At 69.7% G+C, this 25,565-nt stretch overlaps 3 protein-coding genes across 3 annotated transcripts; 1 reads left to right on the forward strand and 2 right to left on the reverse strand.

The window, feature by feature from the left end:
* The first annotated feature begins 19 nt into the window (after positions 1-19).
* On the forward strand, positions 20-22,232 carry RNF123 (ring finger protein 123). Its single transcript, XM_079794971.1, has 39 exons — positions 20-126; positions 1,453-1,564; positions 1,763-1,841; positions 5,276-5,355; positions 5,487-5,581; positions 5,839-5,893; positions 5,975-6,060; positions 6,132-6,218; positions 6,308-6,375; positions 6,502-6,627; positions 6,859-6,973; positions 7,058-7,162; positions 7,506-7,631; positions 7,723-7,815; positions 7,886-7,959; positions 8,575-8,692; positions 8,785-8,884; positions 9,092-9,153; positions 9,306-9,377; positions 9,578-9,698; positions 10,229-10,330; positions 11,421-11,527; positions 11,732-11,930; positions 12,220-12,365; positions 12,589-12,672; positions 13,297-13,404; positions 15,027-15,204; positions 15,808-15,882; positions 16,024-16,111; positions 16,194-16,281; positions 16,356-16,440; positions 17,486-17,625; positions 17,700-17,888; positions 17,965-18,040; positions 18,237-18,321; positions 21,325-21,467; positions 21,576-21,670; positions 21,763-21,848; positions 21,929-22,232. Exons 2-39 carry the CDS (start codon positions 1,486-1,488, stop codon positions 22,044-22,046), a joined length of 3,933 nt encoding a protein of 1,310 aa, XP_079651097.1. The 5' UTR covers positions 20-126; positions 1,453-1,485; the 3' UTR covers positions 22,047-22,232.
* AMIGO3 (adhesion molecule with Ig like domain 3) lies at positions 18,600-21,309 on the reverse strand. The gene has a single exon (XM_079794974.1). The coding sequence runs from the start codon at positions 20,798-20,800 to the stop codon at positions 19,274-19,276; it is 1,527 nt and encodes a 508-aa protein (XP_079651100.1). The 5' UTR covers positions 20,801-21,309; the 3' UTR covers positions 18,600-19,273.
* On the reverse strand, positions 22,204-24,577 carry GMPPB (GDP-mannose pyrophosphorylase B). Its single transcript, XM_079794977.1, has 9 exons — positions 24,204-24,577; positions 24,006-24,086; positions 23,869-23,917; positions 23,591-23,733; positions 23,264-23,422; positions 23,102-23,180; positions 22,904-23,031; positions 22,639-22,821; positions 22,204-22,564 (listed from the first exon to the last, which is right to left on the reverse strand). The coding sequence occupies exons 1-9, from the start codon at positions 24,330-24,332 to the stop codon at positions 22,433-22,435; spliced, it is 1,083 nt and encodes a 360-aa protein (XP_079651103.1). The 5' UTR covers positions 24,333-24,577; the 3' UTR covers positions 22,204-22,432.
* Positions 24,578-25,565: the final 988 nt, after the last annotated feature.

Genomic DNA, 25,565 nt, shown 5'->3' on the forward strand with positions numbered 1-25,565 from the left:
GGGGGGCCCCCTGGCGGCGGCCGGCGCGGCCGGTGCGCGTGCGCGGCGCGGGGTTTGACCCCGGGCGGGCGCCGTAGCGAGAGGCCGGGCGGATGTTGTGAGCCGGGCCGCGGCGGCCGAGCTGGGGTGAGTGAGGGGCGGCCCCCCGGCGCGGCGAGTCCCCGCTTCCCCCGCGGCCCGGGGCGGGTGCTCGGCGCGGGGTCCCGGCCTGTGCGGGCTGCGGGGTGCGCCGGCCCGGGGACCCCGGATCTCGGGGCCGCGCGCAGCGTTGGGGGGAGACGTGCCCTGCCCGCCGCGCCCTTGGCTCCGAGAGGGGTCGGTCCTGATCGGAGCTCGGATCCCCCGGCGGGACCGGGCGGACCGGCGCGGCGGGAGCCCGAGCAGAGCCAGGCCCGCTCTCACCTGCTCGCACCCGGCACCCGGGCGGGCGGTTTGCTGACCGGCCGGGTGACCAGGTCTCCGCTGCCCGCACCGGCGCCGGTGGGACGGGGCCGCGGTCACGGACCGTGGGGGCCGCTGTCCCCGTCCCGAGGGGCAGGCGGGGCTCGGCTGGGGACGGGCAGGGTGTGCGGTGGAGCCGAGGGCCTGTTTGGGGCGAGATAAGAGGCTCGGGGAGCGGGGTGCTGTCTGTCCCGGGCGGAGGGGGTGCAGGGGGGCCGGCTCCAGCCCAGGCTGCGGGGGACAGTCGGGTGCGGGGTCCTGTATTCCAGTGCGCAGCACACGAGCCACTGGCCACACGTGGCCGCCGAACCCTTGAAACGTGGCTAACGTAACTGAGAAGTTGACTTCAGCTTTTCAAACGTTAATTCCGTGCGAAGAGCCGCGTGTGGCCAGCGGCTCCTGTGGGCGGGGAGCTTTGGACGGAGGCTGACCGGCCTCTTCGCGGCCCCAACACCCGGTGAGGCTGGGCAGCGTGGGGGGAGCAGGACCTGCCATGAGCACTGGGCACGGGGGTGGGGTGGGGTGGGCGGCTGTGTGTGAGCGGGACTTTCCACCAGAGAAGGGGGTCTGGGCTGCGGAGGGTCCTGGCCTTGGGTGAGGGCAGGGCTTGTAGCTGCAGAGGCACCCAGCCCCGATGGTGGGCCGCGCCTGGGGGTGTCCTGTCTTCCGGATATGAGCGGGGCTCGGTGTGGCTCGCGATGGAGAGGGGTACAGGGGCGCTGCGCCCAGGCCTCCCCACTGTGGACACTGGGTTCATTTCCCCAGGTCGGTTCTACAAACACCCATCTGGCCCTGCTCTGGGGGGCCCTGGACTGACCCTGGGACATGGTGGTGACCTCTCACACGGGGTCCTACACGGCCCCCTCCCTCTGCCTCCCTCTGCCCAGCGTTGATGCGTGAGGGAGTGCGCCCACCTGGCCTCGCCGGCTCCCAGGCCTGCCTGCCCCCTAGCGCTGGGGGGAGGGGGGGGCTCTGGCTGGCTCCATGTAGACAACCTCTGCCCTGGCTCAGCCCCAGGACACTGGCCGCCCACGGACATGAAGGATGGCATCCAAGGGGGCTGACCTGTCTTTCTCCCGCAAGAGCTACGGGCTGACCTCGGACGAGAAACCCAGGGCCACAGGTGAGGCGGGGGGCTGGGAGGGGCTCCCCGAGCTGAGGGAGGGGGGGAGAGGCAGGGGCGTCCAAGGCCCAGGTCCCTGTGGCCAGCTCCTCCACCAGCTGCCACGGGGCAGGGCACCCACTGGGCCGCTCCTGACCCCGCGGGCCGCAGAGCTGGCGGCGGCTCTGACACGTGCCCTCCCTCCCGCCCGCGGCCCAGGCATCGTGCACGAGAAGCTGCTGGAGGACTACCTGCACCGCGTCTTCTCTCCGGACCACGCCGCCGCCGCCGCCAGCAGGTACGGCCTGCGGGCAGCCTCCTCCGTCTGCAGGGCCAGCCCGCAGGCTGGAGGCCGCACGAGGCCTGGGGTTCCCTCGCGGCCGCTCCACGCTGGGCCCCGCTGCGACCTCCCCTCGAGGGAGCTGGGGGGTCAGAGGCGGCGTCCGGTCAGCGCTCAGCGTGGCACCTGCCGGCTCCCCCCCACCTGGCCCTCGGCCGGCCGGCCTGCATCTGATCGGTTCACACCTCACCGGCCGTCTCCTTGCAAGTTCAATGCATTTAAGTTCAGCCCCCGTCAGTCCCAGTGCGTCTTCGCAGGCGCTTAGAAGCGCGTTGCCTGAGGTGCCTGGCGGGCGGGACTTCGCCATCTCACCGTCTGTACAGTTTGGATTATGCTGGATAGAAATTTTCTTTTAAGTTAAAAATTTCTGTCGCCATCCTCCTTTTTAAAAAAAGGTTTATTAGGGAATGATTGGCACACAGTAACCCACTTGTGTTCAAAGTGAGTTTGAATTGCGGGGAACCTGTGAAGCCATCGTATCATCAAGACAATGGACATAGCTCTCAGCTCTGAAAGTGCTTAGAAATTTAAATCCTGTTTTGTCATCAGCATACCCCTGAGTGTTTCCCCACGCTGCAGACTGGTCCTGCTGGGCATGTTTGAGGGCCGGGGGCAGCCCTCAGCCGGGCCCTGGTTTGGGGGCTGTGCTTTGGGAGACCGAGCTGTGAGGCGCCGGGCGTGGAGCGTGTGGCGGGAGTGTTGGAGCCGCAGTCACATTGAAGATGGCTGCTGAGTTGCTCCTTGCAGATCCGGCCTCCTTCCTGCGAGCGCCCTCCTGCTCAGCCTCTCGCCAGCCCAGGCTGCTCTGTCTCCCGCAGCCTCTGCGCTCGGGCAGGCTCCGCGGGCAGCGTTGTCTCCTGTTCCTTTAAGTGGCTGTGGTGGCCAAGGGGCTTCTACTTCTCGGGCTGCTGCCCACCTCCGCCCCAGCCCCAGCCCCAGCCCCAGCCCCAGCCCCAGGCCCAGCCCCAGCCCCAGGCCTGCTCCAGGGCCGTCTGATCCTTCCTTCACGTGACAGCAGAAATGATCCTGCTGCTGCCGCCGTGGCTGCCAGGAGGGCGAGCAGGTGGCAGGGCCATTGGTCAGCGGCTGTGTGGACGGGAGCCCTGGGCTGGGGCTGGGCAGGCAGGTCCAGAAAGGGCAGGCGGTGCTGGGTTGGCCAGATGGGCAGTGCCGGGCACTGAGAGGCCGTCTCAGGTCACCTGCCCACAGCTGCTCTGCAGATCGGGCACAAGACCAGGGCAGCCTGCCCGGCCAGCGTGGCTCAGGGGTTGAGCGTTGACCTAGGAACCAGGAGGTCACGGTTTGATTCCCCGTCAGTCAGGGCATGTGCCCGGTTTGAGGGCTCAGTCCCCAGTGTGGGGCATGCAGGAAGCAGCCAATCAATGATTCTCTCTCATCATTAACGTTTCTCTCTCTCCCTTCCTTTCTCTCTGAAATCAATCCTATATAATAAAAGCCTAATATGCTAAGTGCCCGGTCATCTGGTTGGCCGTTCAATCAATCAAAGCGTAATATGCTTTTTTTAAAAAATGTATATTTTATTGATTTTTTACAGAGAGGAAGGGAGAGGGAGAGAGGGTTAGAAACATTGATGAGAGAGAAACATCAATCAGCTGCCTCCTGCACACCCCCTACTGGGGATGTGCCCGAAACCAAGGTACATGCCCTTGACCGGAATCGAACCTGGGACCCTTGAGTCCACAGGCTGACACTCTATCCACTGAGCCAAACTGTTTAGGGGGTAATATGCTAATGATATGCCAAGGCCACTCGCTATAATGTGCACTGACCACCAGGGGGCAGATGCTCCAACCGGTCCGTTAGCTTACTGCTGGGGTCCAGCTGATCAGGACTGAGGGAGATGTGCCAGACACGCCCTGGAGCCCTCCTGCCGTCCCTCCCACGTCTCTCCCCGGCCCTGATCGTGCACTGGTGGGGTCCCTCGGCCTGGTCTCTGGTCTGTGCCCTCTCGCAATCCGGGACCCCGCAGGGGATGTCAGAGAGCCAGTTTTTGCCCAATCCCTCAGGCCAGGCGGAGGGACCCCACTGGTGCACGAATTCGTACAAATATATTACAAAAAAAAAAAAAAAAAAAAAAAGACCAGAGCAGCCCTCCCAGGTGTGGGCGGAAGAACTCCTGGGAGCCCCTGGGCCCTGGCGTGTTCCGTGAGGAGACTGGTGGCAGCTTTTCTTAAGAAATATGTGTTTTTATTGATCTCAGAGAGGAGGGGAGGGGAGAGACAGAAATGTCAACCCTGAGAGAGTCATGGAGCAGCTGCCTCCTGCACGCCCCCCACTGGGGATCGAGCCCACAACTCCTTGGCTCCTGATCGGGAATCGAACCGTGACCTCCTGGTTCATAGGTTGACGCTCAACCCCTGAGCCACGCCGGCCGGGCCTGGCGGCAGCCTTTAACCGCAGCCTGAGCCCCCGTCACGTGGCCGCACCTGTGTTTACACGGAGACGCAGCTCCGTGCACCTGCAGCCCCTGCAGCCAGGGGGCAGGAGCAGCTCACGGAGGAGCACGTGTGACTGAGACTGGGCTGCCGCTGCCCACCTATGTCCCCCCAGACCCCACTCCTTGGGCGGTGCATGGGGCAGGAGCGGGGATCAGAGCGGGAAGAGCGGGTGCCGGCAGGCGGTGGCCCTGACCCAGATGGGCGTGGGCCTCTCCCCTGCCTGAGACCCGCTGGTCCCCCCCTTCCCCGCTATTCTTAGCAGCTGAGCTCAGGGCAGAGCTGGCTGACACGAGGCACCCTTGCTCCTCTGAGCGTTGTGCTGGGAGGAGGCGGGGCCCGCCGAGGGAGCGTGGCGGGGCAGGTGGCACAGAGGCGGGCGAGTGCTCTCCTGGCCGTGGAGGCTGGTGCAGGACAGCCAGCCAGCGGCTCAGAGGGCTGAGCCCTGCACTCTGCCCGGCGTGTCCCATTCCACACGGACTTCCCTGGCTGTGTGGAGGCTGGGCGTCTGCCCCCGGGGCCGCAGGGCTGGGGTCCAGGGCTCACTCGCTGACCTTGGTGCTGACTACCGGGGTCAGCGTTGCTCCCACCTCCCTTTCCCAGGCACGATCAGCACAGCGCCTCCGAGGACGGGCGGGGTGGGCGGCACAGGGAGCACGTTACTCCCGGCCTCCCGCGTCCCTGCCGCAGACAGGGAGCTGAGGCTCAGAGGCCTGTTCATGGCCCCGAGGCTGCACCATCGGACAGCGCTTTTAGCTTAGCAGCGAACCTCGCCCCCTGACCCCCAGCACGCCGCGTCCGGGACCAGACACAGCGCTGCTTCTGCGGTCTAGGCCGCCACCCTCAGGAGCTCGGGGGACGGAGAAGGAGGGGTGTGGTGTCCTCCGGCTGGTTTCAGGGACTTGGGGGCCCCTAGCAGCTTCTTGCTCTCCCCAGGAAACCCCTGAACTTCCAGAACCTGCCAGAGCATCTGGACCAGCTGTTACAGGTGGACAGCGAGGATGAGGAGAGCCAGGGTAGGTGGCGGCTTCTGCAGTGGGGTTGGGGGGCCAGGCCGGGACCCGGTGGGCCCTGGGGGGGCCCTGGCGAGCTCAGCCCGCTGCGTTCTCTCAGACCTGGGCCCCGACCCACACCCCCCTCCTTCCAGGGCAGGCGGAAGGGCGGCTCGGCCCCTCCACCGTGGTCCTGGACCACACGGGCGGCTTCGAGGGGCTGCTGCTGGTGGATGACGACCTCCTGGGGGTGAGTGAGGGCGGGCCAGGCCCAGCCGGTGACCGCTCAGCCAGCTCCTCAGCCCCAAGCCCTCCCGACACCCCGAAACCCTCTTGGAAGTCCTCCAGCCCGTCTCTTCCCAGCACGGCATGAGCCCCTCCCCGCCTGCTCCCGCGGGGACACCCAGGCCTCGCCCCCACCCGTCGGGCGCAGGCGAGGGGGGCACAGGCCCTCGGCCCGCACCATGAGGTGGGCGGGTGGGCGGAGCTCACCCCTGCTCTCCCCAGGTGATCGGCCACAGCAACTTCGGCACCATCCGCTCCACCACCTGCGTGTACAAAGGTGCGGCGTGTGCGGCGGGGCCGGTGGCGGGGTCTGAGGTGGGGCGTGTCTGCCTGCTGGGCCTGACTCGGCTTTTTCCAGGGAAATGGGTGTACGAGGTGCTCATCTCCTCCCAGGGGCTCATGCAGATCGGCTGGTGCACCATCAACTGCCGCTTCAATCAGGAGGTACGTGCAGGTGGCCCCAGACCCTCCCGACTGCCCGCCCCTCCCCGGGCCTCACAGACCTTCCTCCCCAGGAGGGCGTCGGAGACACGCACAACTCCTACGCCTACGACGGCAACCGGGTGCGCAAGTGGAACGTGACCACCACGAATTACGGCAAGGTGAGGGCCGAGCCCCCGCCGGGCTGCCCGAGGGCCGGAGGGCGCAGGGCAGGGGCTCAGGGCTGCGTCTGAGAGCCTCCTCCCCGCAGGCCTGGGCCGCGGGGGACATCGTGAGCTGCCTGATCGACCTGGACGCCGGCGCTCTGTCCTTCTGCCTGTGAGTCTCCTGCCTCCTCCCTCCCCCGCCCCCGGCCGCCCCGGTTCCCGTCCCTGGGACGGGTGGTCTGGGGGGGCAGCCCCAGCGGGGCCTGGGCACGGCCCTCAGGCCTCCCTTCCATCCCAGGAACGGCGTGTCGCTGGGCACCGCCTTTGAGAACTTGTCCAGGGGCCCGGGCATGGCCTACTTCCCAGCCATCAGCCTCTCCTTCAAGGAGTCCGTGGCCTTCAACTTCGGCAGCCGCCCCCTGCGATATCCTTTCCGGAGGGGGCGGGGAGCTGCTTGGGACGTCGGGGCGCTGGGGCGGGCGGGGAGGGCCTGCTGCCTCGGGAGTGAGTGGGGCGCCGCTCGGCGGGGGGGCGGGGGGGGCAGCAGTCCCGTAGCCTCCTTGTTAGGGGTGCCGTGCCGTCGGCACAGCACGAGGTAACGGAAGGAGTGCCGCCCGCGGGGGGTCTGAGCCCAGATGCAGCTTAACTGTGACACCTACCCAGTGGCGGGCTACCGGCCGCTGCAGGACCCGCCGCGCGCCGACCTGGTGCGGGCACAGCGGCTGCTGGGCTGCTTCCGGGCCGTGCTCAGCCTGGAGTTGGACCCCGTGGTGAGCCAGGGGCGGGGCGTGGCGGGGGTGGGGTGGGGTGGGGGCCGCCCGCCGCCCTCCCTCACAGGCCCCTCTCCCGCCCAGGAGGGGCGGCTGCTGGAGAAGGAGAGCTCCGAGTGGCAGCTGCAGGGCCAGCCCACGGTGCTGCTCACGCTGGCCCACATCTTCCACCGCTTCGCTCCGCTCCTGGTGAGGGCGTGGGGGAGGCAGGGTCTGCACCTTCACCTGGGAGGGGCCCCCTGTGACCTGAGCCCTCAGACCCCAAGGATGTCACCCAGCAAGGAAGAGGGCCTCAGGGCGGGTCCTAGGAAGGGTGCGGGGCAGCGACTCCCAGGCAGGGAGCGGCCTGGCGAAGCCGGGAGGGCGCTGGGCGGCGCTGTGTCTCAGCCGAAGGGGAAGGTGCGTCTGCGCGGGGCGGCCCGAGGGCCCAGGGTCCAGCTGTGCGTGGGCCTGGCCGCTGCCCGGCCGGGTACCCCGCGTGGGTGCACGGCCGCCCTCACGGTGCCGCCCTCACGGGGCCGCCCTCGAGCAGCGCAAGGTGTACCTGGTGGAGTCGGTGCTCACGGGCTTCCTGCTGGGCGTCGTGGAGGCGGGCAGCCCCGAGCAGGCGCAGGCCGCGGTGGGCCAGGTCCTGGACCTCCTGTGGCTCTTCATGGAGGTGAGGCTCCTGCGCTCGGGCCTCGGCCGGGCGGCTCCCTGGGAGGGCCGGGGCCCGCCCCGCCGGCCTGAGCAGCCAGCTCTCTCCCCAGGACTACGAGGTGCACGACTGCCTCAAGCAGCTGATGATGGCCCTGCTGCGGCTCTACCGCTTCTCGCCCATCGTCCCTGACCTCAGCCTGCAGGTGGGCGCGCCGCGGCCCGGAGCCCTGGGCCCTGGGCCTCGCCTGCCCTCTGAGCACCCCCTCCCCGCAGATCCACCACCTGCGGCTCACCGTGGCCATCCTGCGGCACGACAAGTCCCGCAAGTTCCTGCTGAGCAGCGTCCTGTATCCTTGCCTTGCTGCTGGCGGGCCGCTCGGGGTCCCAGGAGGCTCGGGGACCAGAGCCGCCCAGCGTGGGAGGCTGGCAGGCCAGCCGAGCAGGGTCTCCAGACGGCGGCAGATTCTGGGGCGACTTGGAGGTGTGGGGGCGCCTTCAGCCACAGCACTGTACTTTTACCCGTGTTCCGGGTCGGGGGTTCCCGAGATCTAGAAGTCAGCTCTTCCTGCTCCCCCAGAATGTCGAGGGTGTGCAACTAGAATAGCGGGGAGCGTGGCTCTGGGCCCCTGGCGGGAGCTGTGCTATTGCCTCTTCTCTGGGGCCTTCGCCTCCCAGGAGAGGCCACCAGGCCCTGTGGCCGCCTGACCCCCAGCCACCTGTCCCTGTGGCCGCCTGTCCTGCACACGTGCACACATGGGCACCGGGCGTGGTGGGCTGACGGCCACACCCTCTGGGGCTCATGGAGAGACAAGCACAGGACAGCGATGGCCCCTGGGGGTGCACACTGTGGTGGGCATGTGGAGGTGGCCACGTGGAGGTGGGCAGATTTCCGCCGAGCTTCCCGGGAGGACGGGGGGCGGGGGGTGCCTCACGTGAGCAGAGCTTGCCTTGACGGGCTCCAGCTTCGACGCGCTCCGGTCCGCCGTCTTCTTTCACATCAAGAGCCCGCTGCGCGTGGAGGAGGCCGGCCTGCAGCAGCTCATCCCCACCACCTGGTGGCCCCAGCGCCCCAGCAAGGAGGTGGGCGGCCTGGGTGGCGGGTCTGAGGGAGGCCGGCCCGGGGCTGGTGGGTGGTGGGGAGCCCTGCTGTCTCCCCTCCTGCCCCCGTCCAGGGCAAGGACAGTAAGGAGGTGACGGAGGAGACGGCCGAGGAGCGGCTGCGGAGGCGTGCCTACGAGCGGGGCTGCCAGAGGCTCAAGAAGCGCATCGAAGGTCAGGCCTGCCTGGCCGGGCGGCCGGGCGGCTGGGGGTGCACATGTGTGCGTGGGGCGCTGGGTCGTGGCCGTGCCCAGGCGGGGCTCGGGGTCCCTGGTGGTGGAGCCCCATCCCAGCCTGCACCCCTCCTGCCCGGGGCCCGAGGGCAGGGCTGTGCGGGGCTCAGTGTCCGCCCCCCGCCCCCCCCCCCCCCCCCCCCCCCAGTGGTGGAAGAACTGCAGGTCCAGATCCTGAAGCTGCTGCTGAACAATAAGGATGAGGATGGGGTGAGTGAGTCGGGCACCTGGGAGGGTCCCTGGCGGGCCGGGCGGGGCGGGGCGGACCCAGGCTCCAGGGCAGGTCCAGCTCACAGCACGCGCTAGTCCAGCCTGGGGCAGTGTCCTCAGCTCATCACAGCTTCATCTTCCCACCCCTGCAGGGCGAAGCTTCTAGGTACATCTTCCTGACCAAGTTCCGGAAGTTCCTGCAGGAGAATGCCAATGGCCGGGGGGTAGGTGTCCGCCAGGCCGGGCAGCCGCGTGGCCCCTGGTCGCAGGCTCTGCGCTCTGGGCTTCTGCCCCCTCCCCGCCGCCTCCTTCCCACCGCGCCCTGGTCCTCTGGCCTCTGCCGGGAGGACGCTGGGGCAGCTCCGGTGAGGCGAGGGCTGGCTCTGGGCTAGAGCAGCGGCATGCGCGTGCCCTGTGCCCGCAGAACGCGCCCCTGCTCTGCCCCCCTGAGTACATGGTCTGCTTCTTGCACCGGCTGGTGGCCGCCCTGCGCTGCTACTGGGACGAGTACAAGGCCTCCAACCCGCACGCCTCCGCCAGCGAGGGTGAGCGGGCCGGCTCGGCCTTCGCGGCGGGCAGAGCCGGCCCTGGGTGGTGTGGGGTGCCAGGCTGAGGGTGGGGTGGGGCAGCAGGAGCCCTGTGGGCCGGGACTGCGAGCCGTCCGCGCTGACGGTGCCCACGGGCGCCCAGCCGCCAGCTCTCTGCCGTCCTGGGGCGCCTTGGGCTCTGAGGTGCTGGGCCCGGTGTTTGTGGGGGACACAGCCCTCAAGGGTCGGGGAAGCTTTCAGCGTCCTGCATTGGGGGATCCCCCAGGGGATCCAGGCTCTCATTTTCCCTGAGCGCCCCACAACCAAGTGCCCCCTTCACCCCAGGTTGTGCCGTTGCTGGCACTGACCTGAGATGGGGCGGGGGGTGGGGTGGGAGGTAGCCGAGGCCACGCTGTATGCCTGGGGGGGGGGCGGGCGGGTAGGTGGCCACCCAGGGGTCCCCTCTGTGCGAGGCCAGAGTGCAGGGGGCCGCCTGGGGAGGGTCCCTGCCGGGTCTGACTGCCGGCCTGGCCGCCGGCTTCGCGCAGAGGCCTACGTCCCGCCCCAGGTCTTCTATAACGGCAAGGTGGACTACTTCGACCAGCAGCGCCTCGGGGGCCTCCTCTCCCACCTCCGGAAGACCCTCAAAGGTGCGTGCCGCCTGGGGGAGCAGGGCCGGGCTGGGTGCACCGGGAGCCCCTCTGCCGTGAGTGCCGAGCTCCCTGTGCCCACTAGAGGGCGCCCGAGGTCCGGCCTGCGGGCCGAGAGGCTGATCTGCCCACTGGCCTCTGGTCTTGGGCCCAGCTGTCCCTTCCCTGGAGCACCCCGGGGCCTCGGGGAGCCCTGCAATGAAGCGGGGCTCGGGTGCTGACAGAGGGGGGACCCTGGGATCCTGGCGAGGCCCCGGGGCTGGAGTTGCTGCCGGAGCTGTTCCGAGGGGTGAGCGGAGGCTGCAGGGCCGGGCTGAGGGCACAGTGCAGGCCAAGCAGGGAGCCAGAGCAGACGGCCCGGTCTCGGGGGGGCGGGGGGGAGCAGCGGGGTGCCCCCGAGAGGAGAGCGAAGCCGGGGGCCGGGGAATGAGGCCGGGGCGCGAGGGCAGAGCCTGGCGGCCTGGTGACGGGGACTGTGAGCTCATAGCCGGCAGCGGGTGAGGTCGGGCCGCGGGTAAGACGCCCCTCTGGCTGCGGCTGTGCGTCGAGTGGGGTGCGAGGGCCAGGGGAGGAGACGGGTGGCCGGTGTGCAGGCGGCAGAGGAGGGGTGGGAGGGCCGGCTGCCGAGGAGGCAAGGGTGACCCGGCTTCTTGCCAGAGGCTGTGGGGATGGGGCACCGTCAGGAGGGGGCGCTGCGGGGCTCGGGGACGGCAGGACAGGGCCTGGGCTGGAGGCAGATGCCACGGCAGAGGGGGGGCCGCCTGTGGGGGGCCTGGGCCTGGGCGTGCAGAGGAGCTGAGCAGAGGCGGGGACAGCCTGGCCGGGCAGCGGGAGGAACAGTCAGAGCCGCGGGGGCAGGGGAGTGGGGCGCCTAGAAAGCATGAGGTCCCTCCCGGGAGACAGACAGAGGAACAGGGAGGGGTGATGGGGTGCCCCTGCCACCCAGCCTCTACAAGACAGAGTCTCCCGATGCACAGGGAGGACGTGCAGGGGTGAGGTGCAGGCACAGTGGCCAGTGGGCCCTGCCAGACCCCTGCCCAGCCGTGACCCTCGCCCTCCACTGGCCTGAGCGCCCCGCCTTTCCTCCCAGATGACCTGGCGTCCAAGGCCAACATCCTGATCGACCCCCTGGAGCTGCAGGCGGCCACCATGGACGACCTGGACGAGGACCAGGAGCCGTCCCTGGCTGCGGCCCAGGTGCCGCGGTGGGGCAGGGGCACTCCACGTCGGCGTCCCTCCCTCCCCGGCTCTAAGGGCCGGGGCTCACGCGGGCCACCCCTCTCCGCAGGCGGGCGCCCTTGGTGTGGGCGGAGTCACACCTGCCCTCCCGGCCCCAGGAATCCCGGAGCCCGAGCCTGGGTCCCGGGAGCTGATGGCGTCTGCCTCCTCTCTCCACCACAGCGCCCCGTGCAGGCCCTGGCCATTGGGGGTGCGCTGCCCCTGCCCCGGCCCGGCTGGCTCAGCTCCCCGACCCTGGGCCGAGCCAACCGCTTCCTCAGCACCGCGGCTGTGACCCTGATGACCCCCCGGCGGCCTCTGAGCAGCGCGGAGAAAGTGAAGGTCCGCACGCTGAGCGCAGAGCAGAGGACCCGCGAGGACAGTAGGTGTCGGGCGGGGACGGACGTGGCATCGCGGGCCCACCCCTCCTGTGCAGCCCCCGCGGGCAGAGCCAGGACACGCCCCTCCCCTCCCGGCCTCCAGCCCCGCAGCCTCAAGGGCGAGGGAAGTACATTCCGAGCAGGAAATCGATGGCACAGAAATAGGTCCGGAGCCGCCAGACCTGCCCGCCCTCCCGCCCTCCCGTCCTCCCTCCTGCTGGGCGGCCCAGGCTGCTTCAGCGCCTCGGAGACACCGGGCTGGCCCGGCCTGACTGCCCTCCCCCCTTCCAGTTGAGGGGAGCCACTGGAACGAGGGCCTGCTGCTGGGGCGGCCCCCCGAGGAGCCCGAGCAGCCCCTCACGGAGAACTCGCTGCTGGAGGTGCTGGACGGGGCCGTGATGATGTACAACCTCAGCGTCCACCAGCAGCTGGGCAAGGTCTCCGTCGTCCCCGTGTGTGGCACGCGGTTCTGCATGTTGGGTGCACGTGTGTGCGTGTGTGCGGGCGCCCACCTGCCCGGGTCTGCAGGGGCGCCTGGGCACGGCTGCACGTGCGCGTGTGCCACAGCAAGGCTGACGCCCGCCCGTGCTTCAGGCCTGACCTGGGTGACCGGGGGAGGGGCTTGCCGGTCGGTCACCATGGACGCTGTCCCCGCTCCAGATGGTGGGGGTGTCCGACGACGTCCATGAGTACGCGATGGCGCTGAGGAACACGGAGGACAAGCTGCGCCGGTGCCCCAAGAGGGTGAGGCGGGGCGGGCGCGGGCAGCCTGCCCACTTGGGGTCCCGAGGACAGTCCCCGAGGAAACCTGGCCTGGCCTGGCCCTGCCGCTGGGGTGACCTCAGCAGTTTTTCTTGTCCCCACCCCCGCCCCGACCATAGCACGTCAGCGAGGGGCTGGCACCAGGCCGGGCACGGTCTGAGCCCCATCAGCCAGCCGTGGCTGTGCCAAGGCACCCGCCCCTGGCCAGCTAAGTGCTCGGCGCACCCGCTGTCCTCATCAATTATGGATTCGGCCCCGAGCCCTTCTCGGACGCTTGCCGAGTCAGCAGGAAGCGGGCCTGGCCCCGTCCTCCCCGGAGCCCCTCCGCAGCTCACCGGCCTGGGGCAGGGCCTGGGGCCCAGCTGCCTGCGGTCCATCGTGCGCCCCTGGGCTGCCCAGCCACGGCTCCCAGACCCCCAGCGGCACCCGCTCCCCCGTGCCAGGGCGCGGCTACGGCCCTGTCCCGAGGCCTGCTCGGGCTCACCGCGGGTCAGAGGCAGAGGGGGTTTGGAAGAGAGGAGGGGTTCACCCCCTTTGCGCCCCAGGCCACAGTGGGGCCCGAGGCCGTGGACGCGGGCGGGTCCTGACCTCCTCCTCCTCGGGCAGAGGAAGGACATCCTGGAGGAGCTGACCAAGAGCCAGAAAGTTTTCTCGGAAAAGCTGGACCACCTGAGCCGCCGTCTGGCCTGGGTCCATGCCACTGTCTACTCCCAGGTGAGCGGGGCCGGGCCTGCAGTGCTGCCCTCCAGCCCCTCAGTGCCCCTGCCGCCGGGGGCCTCTGGCACACACACGCCCTCCCTGCCCCTCCCCTGTCCTCCCACCCCATGCCACGTCCCCGGACCTCTCAGTCCCGGGGCCCCTCCAGCTCAGACACCTTCAGGCTGAGCAGGGTCTGTCTCCACCTGCCTCTGCTTCCGGCGCCGCCGGGCGCCTCCCTCCCACGCCGGGGCCGGGGGTCCATGCCGCCCTGACGCCAGGGACACTCAGGAGCGAGGCAGAAACGAGGCCATGCCCTCCCCGGGAGTCGGCTTTGAGGGGTGGACAGAGGCAAGCTCCCTCTGAGCGCGCTTGCCCCCCACTGGGGCCGAGCCCGCAGCCCGGGCCTGTGCCCTGACGGAATCAGTCATGACCTCCGGGTTCATAGGTTGACGTTCAAGCACGGAGCCACCGGCCGGGCCAGAATGTGCCGTCGTCACCGTCTGTCACAATTAATTGCAGTAAAACAGCATGTAGCTCAGCTCCTCAGTCACCTTCAGGGCGCAGCTCGGTGGCGTTAGTGTATTCAGGCGTGTTCATCTTCCCAAACTGAAACTCACCCCCACTAACACCCCCCCGCCCCCCCCCCCCCCCCCCCCCCCCGCAGCCAGCGTTCTCCTCCGTCGGCCTCTGACTGCGCGGCCTCCCTGCGGCTGAGCCCACCGCGCTGGGCTGTTGTCACCGGCTCCTTGGCCTGGCCGCTGCCCGCACGGGCACCCTGGGGAAGCCGGGCCAGTTTCAGGCCGAGGGGCCAGCTTGTTCGTCCCTGACGGCCTGGGGGTGCTGCCACCGCTTGGCTGCTGTGGGTTCGAGGCGTGGGTTGTGCTCAGAAGCAGAACTGGGTCGCTCTGTCGTAAACTTCTCGAGGAGCCGCCATACTGCTGGCTCCGTCGAAGGGGCTTGAACGTGTGGTTTCCTCCGGGCTTTCTGTTCCGGCCCGGGGCCGGCCTGTCTGCCGGGACCACTGCTCGGCGGCTGTGGCTCCGCAGTGCGGTGAAATAGAAAGCGTGAGGTCTCCACGTGTTCCCTTCCGATTGTTTTGGCGACTTGGTGTCCCTTGAGATTCCATGCGGCTCTTAGGGTAGATTTTTCTAGAACTCGCAGGGTCCTGGGGTGAGAGCAGGCCTCCTGGCCCGTCGCTGCTCTCAGGAAACGCTCAGTCTCTGCTCACAGCGCCCCCGCACGGGGGCCCCTCTGCCGCTGCACCCGCTGGGCCCGGCCGACCTCCGGGCGCAGCTCTCGGTTCCCATGCCACGTTCTGGGGGGGCCTTTCCTGGGCCCCCGACCGGCCCTGCCCCGACCCTCACCCAGCACCCCGTGCCCCTCACCCAGCACCCCGTGCCGCTCACCCAGCACCCCTGCCCCTCACCCAGCCCCCCGTGCCAACCACCCAGCCCCCGTGCCGCTCACCCAGCCCCCCGTGCCGCTCACCCAGCCCCCCGTGCCGCTCACCCAGCCCCCCGTGCCCCTCACCCAGCCCCCCGTGCCAACCACCCAGCACCCCGTGCCGCTCACCCAGCCCCCCGTGCCGCTCACCCAGCACCCCGTGCCCCTCACCCAGCACCCCGTGCCGCCCGCAGGAGAAGATGCTGGACATCTACTGGCTGCTGCGCGTCTGCCTGCGGACCATCGAGCACGGCGACCGCACGGGCCCGCTCCTCGCCTTCATGCCCGAGTTCTACCTGAGCGTGGCCATCAACAGCTACAGCGCCCTCAAGAACTACTTCGGGCCCGTGCACAGCATGGAGGAGCTCCCGGGTGAGGGCCTGGGGAGGGCGGCCCGTCGGCGGCCCTGGTCTGAGCGCGGGAGGCGGGAGCGGCTCCTGCTCCGCTCGGCCTGCGCCCGACAGCATTCGCTGGCACCACGCGACGCAGCCCTGCCTGTGCCGGCGCCCGAGCCCAGCAGCTCCTCGCTGGCGCGGGGAGGGCACCAAACGGATCCCGCTCTCACTCAGCGCCCGGCACTGCCACGGGGTGTGGCACTGTCGCCGTGGTCACAGCGAGGGGTGGGCCCTGCTGGGGGCCACACGGGAGCCCCAGCTTCACGCAGACCCGGTTCCAGGCTGGTGGGTGGCTGATGTCTGGATCGGGCTGTGGGCTGCCCCCCCCCCCCCCGGACCTGGGTGAAGCTTTGTCCTCGGGTAGCGCTGTAGGTGCCGGGGCTCTGACTGCTGAGCCGTCGAGGGGTGGGCTCGGTTAGCACCCCGCCAGGACCCGCTCCCACCGCGAGGCCGGCCTTCGCCTTCCACCAGCCGTCGCTGAGTGCTGAGCACGGAGACCCCCGAGGCCGGCCGGGGCCCAGACTGACCCCGGGAGCCAGCTCTGCAGCCCTTAGCCTGCCCTCTCCCCTCCCCCCTGCAGGCTACGAGGAGACCCTGACCCGCCTGGCTGCCATCCTTGCCAAGCACTTTGCCGACACACGCATCGTGGGCACTGGTGAGGTGCCCTGCAGAGGGCGGTGGGGGTGGGGGTGGGGGTGGGAGGATGGGTGGCGTCTCTGGCTGGCGGTTTGCTGCATGAAATGGGACCAGGTGGGCCCAAGGCCCCTGCTGAACCCCCCCCCCCCCCCCCCCGCAGACATCCGGGACTCGCTGATGCAGGCGCTGGCCAGCTACGTCTGCTACCCACACTCCCTGCGGGCCGTGGAGCGCATCCCCGAGGAGCAGTGAGTGGGCGGGGGAGGGCATGTCCCCTGCCCTCACAGCCCCACGCAGCCTCACCTGTGCCCGCCACCCTTGCCCTGGCAGGCGCGTCGCCATGGTGAGGAGCCTCCTGGCTCCCTACGAGCAGCGGCCCTGGGCGCAGACCAACTGGATCCTGGTGCGGCTCTGGAAGGTGAGCGACAGGAGGGGGCGGGGCTGGGGCCGCAGCGAAGGGGCCCTGAGCACTGACCGCCCACCCCGCCGCAGGGCTGTGGGTTCGGGTACCGCTACACGCGGCTGCCGCACCTGCTGAAGATCAAACCCGAGGACGCCAACCTGCCCAGCCTGCAGAGTGAGTGCCCGGCGGGCGGGCGGGCTGGGGCCTTGCCCACGGCTCCCGGCTCCCGACTTCCCACGCCTTCCAGCCCCGAGTCCCTCTGTCCGTGGGGGGCGTTCCCTTGGTCCTTGCTCCCGTCCATGGTGCCCTGTGTGGGTCACCGTCACAGGGCCCGTCTTCCCAGGTGCTCCCTGACCTTGTCCCCATGTCCTTCCGTCCTTCTGCCACCGGCCTGGATGCCTGAGTCCAGGGCACAGGCGGGCGGCCGGGCCCCAGGGTGCTCGGGGCTCCCTGGGGGAGGGGGCATTTGGGTGGCGCAGGGGCTGTGCTGTCCCGGGCCCTGGTCCGGCAAAGCCGGGGTCTGGGCCCAGCTGGTCTGCCTGCTGCGTGCTACGCACCCCACCTGGCCGCTCTCCCCGGCCCACCTGGGGCGCCTCTGCCCTTGGGGACGTGTTTTGGCCTGAAGGGTGTCCCCGGAGGCCGCGTGCCTTAGGCAGCCCATGGGGAGGCCTTGCCAGTGGCCTTGCCCGGCCTGGAGGGTGGAGCTGAGCTGCACGTGGAGAGGGCAGGGGCCTCGCGCCTGCGGCTGCGGGAGCTATTGACCCGCGTGGGGGAGGGGAGGTCTGCCAGCCTGCGGAGGCTGCGGGCTCTAGTTCCTGCTGCCCCGCAGCCCAGGCTTGGCGCCCACCCCCTGGGCCACGGGCCAGGCCAGGCCAAGGGCAGCAGAGGGCGGCAGAGGGCGGCAGGGCGCCGCGGAGGCTCTTGAGGAAGCTGGCCTCGGCCCAGCAGGAGGGCTCTGGTTTCCGTCCGGGCTCGCTCTCTGCTCTCCGCTGGCCTGCGGCGGCCGAGGACGTGCTGGGCCGGGCGGCTGCAGGCCTAGGCTGGGGCTGTGGGCCGGAAGCAGCTCAGCTGGTGGCTGGCTCAGCAGAGGGCGGGCAGGTGGAGCTCTGCCCTCGCCTTCGCGACCTGAGCTTCCCGAGTTGTCTTCCGGCCTCACACCCATGCCCGGCGAGGGAGGACCGGCAGACGGCGGGCCCTGACCGCGCCCCGCTGCCCGCAGAGCCCTGTCCCTCCATCCTGCTGCAGCAGCACATGGCGGACCTGCTGCGCCAGGACCCTGACGTGGCGCCCAGCTTCCTCAACAGCGTCCTCAACCAGCTCAACTGGGCCTTCTCGGAGTTCATCGGCATGATCCAGGAGGTGGGGGCCTGGTGGGCGGGTGCTGGGAGGGTGGGCCGGGGTGGCCAGGCCGCTGACCACCCGTTGGTGTCCAGATCCAGCAGGCCGTGGAGCGCCTGGAGAGGAACTTCGTGGACACCCGGCAGCTCAAGGTCTGTGCCACCTGCTTCGACCTGTCGGTCAGCCTGCTGCGCGTCCTGGAGATGACCGTCACCCTGGTGCCCGAGGTCTTCCTGGACGCGGCCCAGCCCACCTCCGAGATGCTGCTGCAGCGGCTCGCCCAGGTGAGCGCCGGGGCAGGAGGGGTGGGCCAGGGACGCCCGTGGGAGCCCCAGCCGCCAACCACTGCCGCCCTCGCAGCTGCTGAACCAGGTGCTGAACCGGGTGACGGCGGAGAGGAACCTCTTTGACCGCGTGGTCACCCTGTGGCTGCCTGGTGAGGACCCGGGTGCCCCGCCCCCACACCGGCCTTGGTCCTCTGCCAGGAGCAGTGATGGCCACTCCCCTTTCTGCCAGGACAGCCAAGCGTGGCACCCCAGCCTCAGGGCCCCTCCCCTCAGGGCCCAGTGGGGAGGGAGGTTGGCACCCGCTGGGCGCCCAGCATGGGCGGCTCACCCCCCTCCCCTCCTCAGGCCTGGAGAGCGTGGACCACTACCCCATCCTGGTGGCGGTGACGGGCATCCTGGTGCGGCTCCTGGTGCACGGCCCCGCCGCAGGGTGAGTGTGGGGATGGGGGGCCGTGGGGCTGCGCAGGGCCTCCTGGCAGTCCTGCTTCCTCGTCTCTAGGATGGGCCTCGCTCAGGTTTGGGGCAGGAAGGCTGAGGGCTGCGGTGCCTGAATAGGTGGCGGTAGCAGCTGAGTAGAAGCAGGGACCCTGCAGAGCAGGCGCCTCGGCCCACGTCAGAGCCTCAGGCGGGCGGGGAACCACGACTGGTGGGTGGGGGGCACCCTGTGAGGTCGGGACAGCACTGCCGAGACGAGACTGAGCACACACGTGTCTGCGGAGGCTCCGCGTGGGTCCTGCCTTTATTAAGAAACTCCATGACAGTCCGATTCAGGCCCTCGAGGGGCCCAGCTCCGCTCCCCACAGGGGCCCCAGCCCGCCCTGCCTCCCTGCAGGGGGAGGGCGAGGGCCACATGAAGCCGCCGCCTCAGCCATTAGACAAGCAAGCCCGGCCCTTACGAAGCTCTCAGACCTCCAGGGACAGCGAGCGCCCCGCCCTCTGCTCGGCTTTCGCTGCTGAAAGCGGGCGGCGGCCTCGGTGCCCTCCCTGCTGCTGAGCCCGGGGGAGAGGCTCTGCCCCCTGCGGCTGTGATGCCCTGGCCACAGGAGCAGGGCCACTCGGGGGCCAGGCCAGGCCCAGGGGTCTCGTGAGGAGCCTTGCCTGCCTCGCGCCGCCCCAGACTCGGCCTGGGCCTGTGACGCCGGGAGGAGGTTGGATGTCGGTGCCGGAGGAGGGTGCTCCCTCTTCCACCTGGGGACGGGCAGGTCTCCCCTCCGCGGACCCTCCCTCCCCTCAGCGGCCCCTGCTCCAGGGGGGCCTCAGGCCTGGCAGGCCCCGTGCCGAGACCACCAGTGAGGGGGCCGCTGTGCTAGGGAGGACCTGGGGCCTCCCACCAGCGCCGGGAGCTCTCTGCGCAGCAGGGGCGGGGGGCAGGGGCCGGGCGGCTAGGTCACCACCGGCCCCTCGGAGCCCGTGGAGCTCGTGGACTCGGAGCCGACCTTGAACCGCGGACCCACCGGGTGGTAGAGGTCAAAGTCCTCGGCCACCGCCAGCTGCACGCGGCCGTTGACGCCCCTCCTGCCTGGCTCCAGGAACACCACGTGCTTGTGGACGCTGGCCTTGCGGCTGGGGGCGTCGGGCGGCGTGGCGCTGAGCACGGAGGACTGCGCGCTCAGCTGCTGGAGCGGGCTGGGGGTGCGGGGCCGGCGGCGGCAACAGCAGGTGCGCCGGTAGCAGCGGCGGCAGCCGGGGCAGGGCGGGGCGAACAGGTAGAGCAGCACCAGCACCAGGCCCACCACGCAGCCCAGCAGCGTGGTGTAGCCCGTGTTGAAAGCCTCGGGCGCCGGCTGCGGGTAGTGCACGCTCACATTGAACTCGTGCGTCTGGTTGTGCTGCAGGCGGGGCCCGGTGGCCAGGCACACAAAGATGCCCTCGTGCCATGTCTGCACGCTCCCGATGGCCAAGCTGCCGTCGGCCAGCACCGCAATGCTGCCGTTGGGGGATCCTGGGGCCACCAGCAGCTCTCGCTGCGGGGAGACCCAGGCGATGTGCCGGGCGGGGGCGCTGGTGTTGCAGTGCAGCGTCAGGGACCCGCCCACCTGCACCTGCAGCTGCTCCTCCGGCGGCTCCAGGCCCCGAGCCAGGGCCTCCGAGCAGTTCTCGAAAATGCGGCTGTGCGCGAAGAAGCGCACGCGGGAGGTGGGCACCCGGAACGCCAGGCACGTGTACTCGCGCGCGAAGTCGCTCACGGCGCTGAGTCCCCGCTGGTGCCAGCGCTGCAGCAGGTGGTAGAGGCGGCAGTCGCAGGGCAGCGGGTTGTTGTGCAGGTACAGGCCGTTCTTGAGGAAGGCGGGCAGCGCGGCCAGGTCCGGCACGGGGACCCGCCCCAGGCGGTTGGAGGAGAGGTCCAGGGTGCGGAGGCGGGTCACGCTGAGGCCGTGCAGGCTGTCGAAAGAGAAGGACGCCAGCTCGTTGCAGCCCAGGTAGAGCCAGCGGAGCGCGCCCAGGCCCTGGAAGGCCAGCCGGTCCAGGTGCGCCAGGCGGTTGTTGAACAGCAGCAGCGTCTCGAGCGCGCCCAGCCCGCGGAGGTCGTGGCGGCCGAGCGCCCGCAGCGAGTTGGAGGACAGGTCGAGCTGCCGCAGGCCGCTGGCGTTGGCGAAGGCGCCGCGCCCCAGGGCCTCCAGCTGGTTGTGCCCCAGGCTCAGGGCGCGCAGCTGGGCGAGGGGCGTGAGCCAGCCGGGGCGCAGGCGCTGGAGCGCGTTGTGGCTCAGGTCGATGTCAGCCGCAGCCGCGGGGAGCTCCGCCGGCGCGTCCTGGAGCCCGAGGCCCGCGCAGCTCAGCAGGTCGGCAGCGCAGATGCATTTGTTGGGGCAGTGAAGGGGCGCCAGGGGCCAGGAGCCCTCGGAGTCCAGGGTGCCTGAGCCGACGCGCAGCGCGCACAGCAGGGCGCCCAGCAGCACCAGCCCGGTCATGGCGGGACGACCTGGGGTGGGTCCGCCGCTCTGCGGGGCGCGGCTCTGGGACTCCCCCCTTCTGTTCCGGCCGGTGGCCCCGGAGGCAGGATGCGAACTGCACCCCGCACAGCCGGCAGCTCCTCCACTCGGCTGCCTTCTCGGGTTCCCAGCTTCCGAGTGCTTTCCTGGGCGCTCGGCTCCTAAATACTCTCGGGAGGGGAGCGCTCAGGGGCGGGGCCTCGGGCTCCCATTGGCTCCTGTCGGCGGGGGCGGAGCAGTCCCGACCCCGGCGAGCCGGCGGCGCTGGGCCGGCAGGTTCAGTGAATCGGTGGCTGGGACGCCGGGGAAGCAGCCTTTAAGCCGCTGTTTCCTTTGAAGGGCCGCCTGTACGAGGGAGCAGGTGACTTGCACTCCCTGCTGGTGGCGCCCCTGAGCCCGTGAGGGAGGGGGAAGCCGGGGTATGTACGGGGTGGGCTGGGTCACCCACCCCCACTCCAGCAGTTCCTGAGGCCCCGCCTCCTGCACCCCCCCCCGCCCCCCAGGAGGGAGAAAGCCACGTCAGTGCTCCTGGCGGACCCCTGCTTCCAGCTCCGCTCCATCCGCTACCTTCTGGGGCACCCGGAGCCCCCCGCCCCTGGCACTGCCCTGCCTGCCCCTGACCGGAAGCGCTTCTCCCTCCAGAGCTGTGAGTGGGCAGGGTGGGCCAGGTCGGGAATGTCCCTGGCCCAGGCTGGGGTGCTCAGGAGGCCCTGGGTTCTGGGAGCACAGTGGCCGGACACTTCTCACCCCCCAGACACAGACTACATCAGCAGCGAGGAGCTGGCCCAGGTGGAGCAGATGCTGGCACACCTGACCTCTGCGTCTGCCCAGGCCGCAGCGGCCTCCCTGGTGAGTGGGGCCACCCCCACAGGGCCACGCCGTCGCCTGAACGCACGGCTGTCCTGAAGGCGTGTGTCCACCTTGCACTGTGCTTCCTGCAGCCCACCAGCGAGGAGGACCTCTGCCCCATCTGCTACGCGCACCCCATCTCGGCCGTGTTCCAGCCCTGTGGCCACAAGTCCTGCAAGTAAGTGGGCCCCCGGGCGCAGGAGGCGGGGCTGGGCCAGGGGCAGAGGGACACCGGGCCCCCTCACCCTCCTGTTGCAGAGCCTGCATCAACCAGCACCTGATGAACAACAAGGACTGCTTCTTCTGCAAAGCCACCATCACGTCGGTGGAGGACTGGAAGGCAGGCAGTGCGGGCGCCACCTCCTCGGCTGCCTAGGTCTGCGTGTCCACACCGCGGGGGCCCGCCCTGCACCCAGACCCAGGCTGGGCCCTATTTATGAGCTCCCCTTGCCACCCCCACCCCCACCCCCTGCGTGTCCCCCATGGCGGGAGCCCAGCCCTCATTGTGCCTGAGCTCAACTTCCAGTCAGGGCCACGGTGAGCATTAAATTATTATTCAACAGCCCTGGCCCGGCCCTTCTTGAGGGAGTGGGCTGGGGGTGGGTGCCCAGCAAGGACCCTGCCCGATTCCGTCCACAGGAGAAGGCAGGTGTCCAACTGCTCCGCCTTGTCCAGGCCTCCCCAGACACGGTAGTGAGTCCAGGGCCTGTGACACGTCAAGCCAGTGTCCCCCTTGCCAATAACAGGGGCTCCGCCAGCCCCTCACATGATGATTCGAGGTTCCGGCACCGAGTCGCCAATGGACTTGTGGGGCAGCACGCTGGCCCCGTTGAGGTAGAGCTCGTCGTTAACGATGACGTCCTCACCCAGCACCGTCACGTTCTCCATTCGAACCTGGGGAGGCAGGCCTTGTCAGGGAGGCCGGTGCATGCCTGCCCCCTCCCCGCCGGCCGAGCCCAGACGCTCACCCACTGGCCCACGCGGCAGCGCCAGCCCACGATGCACGACTCGAGCCACGAGTGGGAGCGGATGTGGGCGTCGCGCAGCACGGTGCACCGCCGGATGCACACGCCGTCCTCCACCACCACGCCGGGGCCCAGGCTCACGTTGGGGCCGATGCTGCAGTTCTGGCCGATGCGGGCGCTTGGATCCTGAGGACGGTGGGGAAAGCACAAGTGGGGCATCTGTCCCCCGAGACTGGGGGGGTGAACAATGGGCGGGACAAGGGCTCACCACCAGCACGTTGCCCACGATGCCAGGGCCCGAGCACAGCTGCTCAGGCTGCTTCTGCCGCAGCGACTGCAGGAAGAGGCACATGCCGGTGAGGAAGTCCTTGGGCTGCCCTATGTCCATCCAGAAGCCTGGAGGGCGGGAATGCATCAGGGCTCAGCCCGCCACAGGCCACCCCACCCTGCGGCCTCCCTGCCTCACCCTGCAGCTCCATGGCATACAGCTGCCCCTCCTCGGCCATGACCGGGAAGACCTCCTTCTCGATGGACGTGGGCCGCAGCTGTGGGAGTGGGCAGCGCGTGAGCAGGGGCACGGGGGCGGCGGCCTGCCCTCCCAGGCCACCCGAGCGCCGCTCCTGCACACCTGGATGCGCCGCAGCACGGCAGGGCTCAGGATGTACATGCCCGCGTTGATCTTGTTGGACACAAACACCTGCGGCTTCTCCACGAAGCGGTGGATGCGGCCGGTGTCGGCCTCGCACACCACCACGCCGTACTTGGAGGGCTCCTCCACTTTAGTCACCTGCGTGCAGGGGGACTCAGGCCTGGCCGGTCCTGCCCCTCGGTATGGGGCTGTCCTCAATCTCAGGGGCTGTGCCGCACGTGCTTAGACTGCCCCGCTCTGCGCTCACAAGGACTGGGCAGTTCAAGGCGGCCCGGGGGGCGGCGGGAGGGCAGGCCTGGTCCTTACCAAAAGGGAGCCTTCCTGGCCGTGGTGCCGGTGGAAGTGCACCATGGCTTGGAAAGGGAAGTCGCAGATCACGTCGCTGTTGAGGACGAAGAAAGGGTCCGCAGTCTCAGACAGCAGGTCACGGGCCAGTGCCAGGGGTCCAGCTGGGGGAGGGGCGGTCACCATTTTCTGGGGGTCGGAGCCCTGCATCCAGGCTCAGCAGGCCCCATCCAGGCCGGGCCTTACCCCTTTCCTAGCCCTGAGCCCTCCCCCACAAGGGCTATCCCCGTCTCACTGACCTGTCCCCAGAGGCTCCTCTTCGTGGGACATGGAGATTCTGATGCCCAGCTGGAAGGGAGAAGCCGGGTCAGGTTCCTCCCCCAGAGGGAGGTTGAGCGGGGACCGACGGAAGGGCAAGAGTCGACTCAAGCCTCACCCTCTGCTCCTGCGCCTTCATTTCCTTCTCCAGCACCTGAGACATGTAGCTCACGGCCAGAATCACGTGGTCCACGCCGGCCTGTGGGGCAGAACCGCGCCGGCGCACAGGCGGGCTGAGCCAGAGGCCCGGGCGTCCCCCAGCCCGCCTCGCTCGCCGCCGTCCCTCGCCCTGCCTGCCTCCCCGCCCGGGCCTCACCGCGGCCAGCGCCTCCACCTGGTGCAGGAGGATGGGCTTATTGCAGAAGTCCACCAGGGGCTTCGGGGTGCTGAGCGTCAGCGGCCGCAGGCGCGTCCCGTAGCCGCCCACCAAGATCAGTGCCTTCATGGCGCCGGCGGGCGGGCGGAGACCGAGGCCGCGCTCCGAGGTGACCGCGGCCGCCTGGCCGACCCCCGTCACTCACTCCAGCCGCCGGGCCCTCCACCTGCCAGACTGACCAACCCTGGAGCTGTCCTGTCCGCCCAGGACGCCCGACGCCGACTTCCGCGCCGCCGCAAACCAGGATGCGACGCGGGCTGGACGGCGCTGGCCCCGAGCTCAGGCCGGCCCCGGCGGCGGTGACGTGAGCCCGGGCGGGCCAATCGGCTGCCGCGTACGTGGCACGGACGCCGGCGTCGAGGCGCTGGGGCGCAGCTCTGGCGGACGTAGCCAATGAGAGTCCGAGCGCGCCCGGTTGCTATGGGGACCGCGATTGGGACCCGCGGGTCAGCTGGCCATTGGCGGATCCAAAGGCGGAACTGGCGCCAAGGGCGAGGCCGCCCGCAGCGTCCGCCGTCCGGCCCGGCCCGGGAGGAGCGAACGGGGCCGCGGGGTGGGCGGGCCGCCTGACTTCCGGAGCCGCGGGGTCTTCACAAAGACGCGGACACGCTGGGTTTTAGCGGCTTTATTTTGACAGACACGACCTCAGACACAAGCGGGCGGGCAGCGCGGGGGGACGGAAAGGAGCAGCTCGGCCCGGGGTCTAAGCACCCCTCCCCGCACGCAACGTCCCGCACACGCGCCACTGCGCCGACGCGGCCCCGGCCACGAGTGTCCCGGCGCAGGCTTCGGGCGGCGTGGACAGGAAAGTGGAGCAAGAAGCGATTCCGAGGCAAAGCCTTACAGCTCCGGGAGACCAAAGGATTCTCCCAGGGTTCTCCAAGTTTTTTCCTCATTAAACCATTTTTTAAATCGGCACAAAGAAAACCAAATTGAAGAGCACTGAAGTTCAAAGCAATCTGCATCTAGGGGCGTGCACGTGGCCAGGGGTGAGCGAGTGAGCAGCTGCTGCGGAACTAGCCTAGGCCTTTGGCCCCTTAGGAGTCCCCCCGCCCCCGGCACAGGCCCAGTGGGGGAGGGGGGTCCCTGGCTAATTGCTAAACTGGTCCCTTCCTCTTCAAGCACCACCCAATGCCACCCCCAGGGGCTAGTGTCACTTGGCCTAAGGAAGCGCTATGGACAAGGGTCACTCGAGTGCTCCGACCGTGATCCCACGGTTCACTTTGGTCCCAAGTTGGGGCTGGGAAGGCAGGGCCCGGTGGGCACAGGGCGCTGGCAGAGCAGTGGGAAAGGGGTGAGCGC

The sequence above is a fragment of the Cnephaeus nilssonii genome (assembly GCF_951640355.1).
Source record: "Cnephaeus nilssonii genome assembly, chromosome: 17".
Taxonomy (NCBI): domain Eukaryota; kingdom Metazoa; phylum Chordata; class Mammalia; order Chiroptera; family Vespertilionidae; genus Cnephaeus; species Cnephaeus nilssonii.

Coding starts and splice junctions, on each gene's coding strand:
- RNF123 (XM_079794971.1), top strand. CDS start 1,486: ATGGCATCCAAGGGGGCTGACCTGTCTTTCTCCCGCAAGAGCTACGGG. Junction 9,378..9,577: donor AGAATGCCAATGGCCGGGGG/GTAGGTGTCCGC, acceptor CTGTGCCCGCAG/AACGCGCCCCTGCTCTGCCC. Junction 21,671..21,762: donor AGGCCGCAGCGGCCTCCCTG/GTGAGTGGGGCC, acceptor TGCTTCCTGCAG/CCCACCAGCGAGGAGGACCT.
- AMIGO3 (XM_079794974.1), bottom strand. CDS start 20,800: ATGACCGGGCTGGTGCTGCTGGGCGCCCTGCTGTGCGCGCTGCGCGTC.
- GMPPB (XM_079794977.1), bottom strand. CDS start 24,332: ATGAAGGCACTGATCTTGGTGGGCGGCTACGGGACGCGCCTGCGGCCG. Junction 23,423..23,590: donor GCCAGGAAGGCTCCCTTTTG/GTAAGGACCAGG, acceptor CCCTGCACGCAG/GTGACTAAAGTGGAGGAGCC. Junction 23,181..23,263: donor CCGTGCTGCGGCGCATCCAG/GTGTGCAGGAGC, acceptor CCACTCCCACAG/CTGCGGCCCACGTCCATCGA.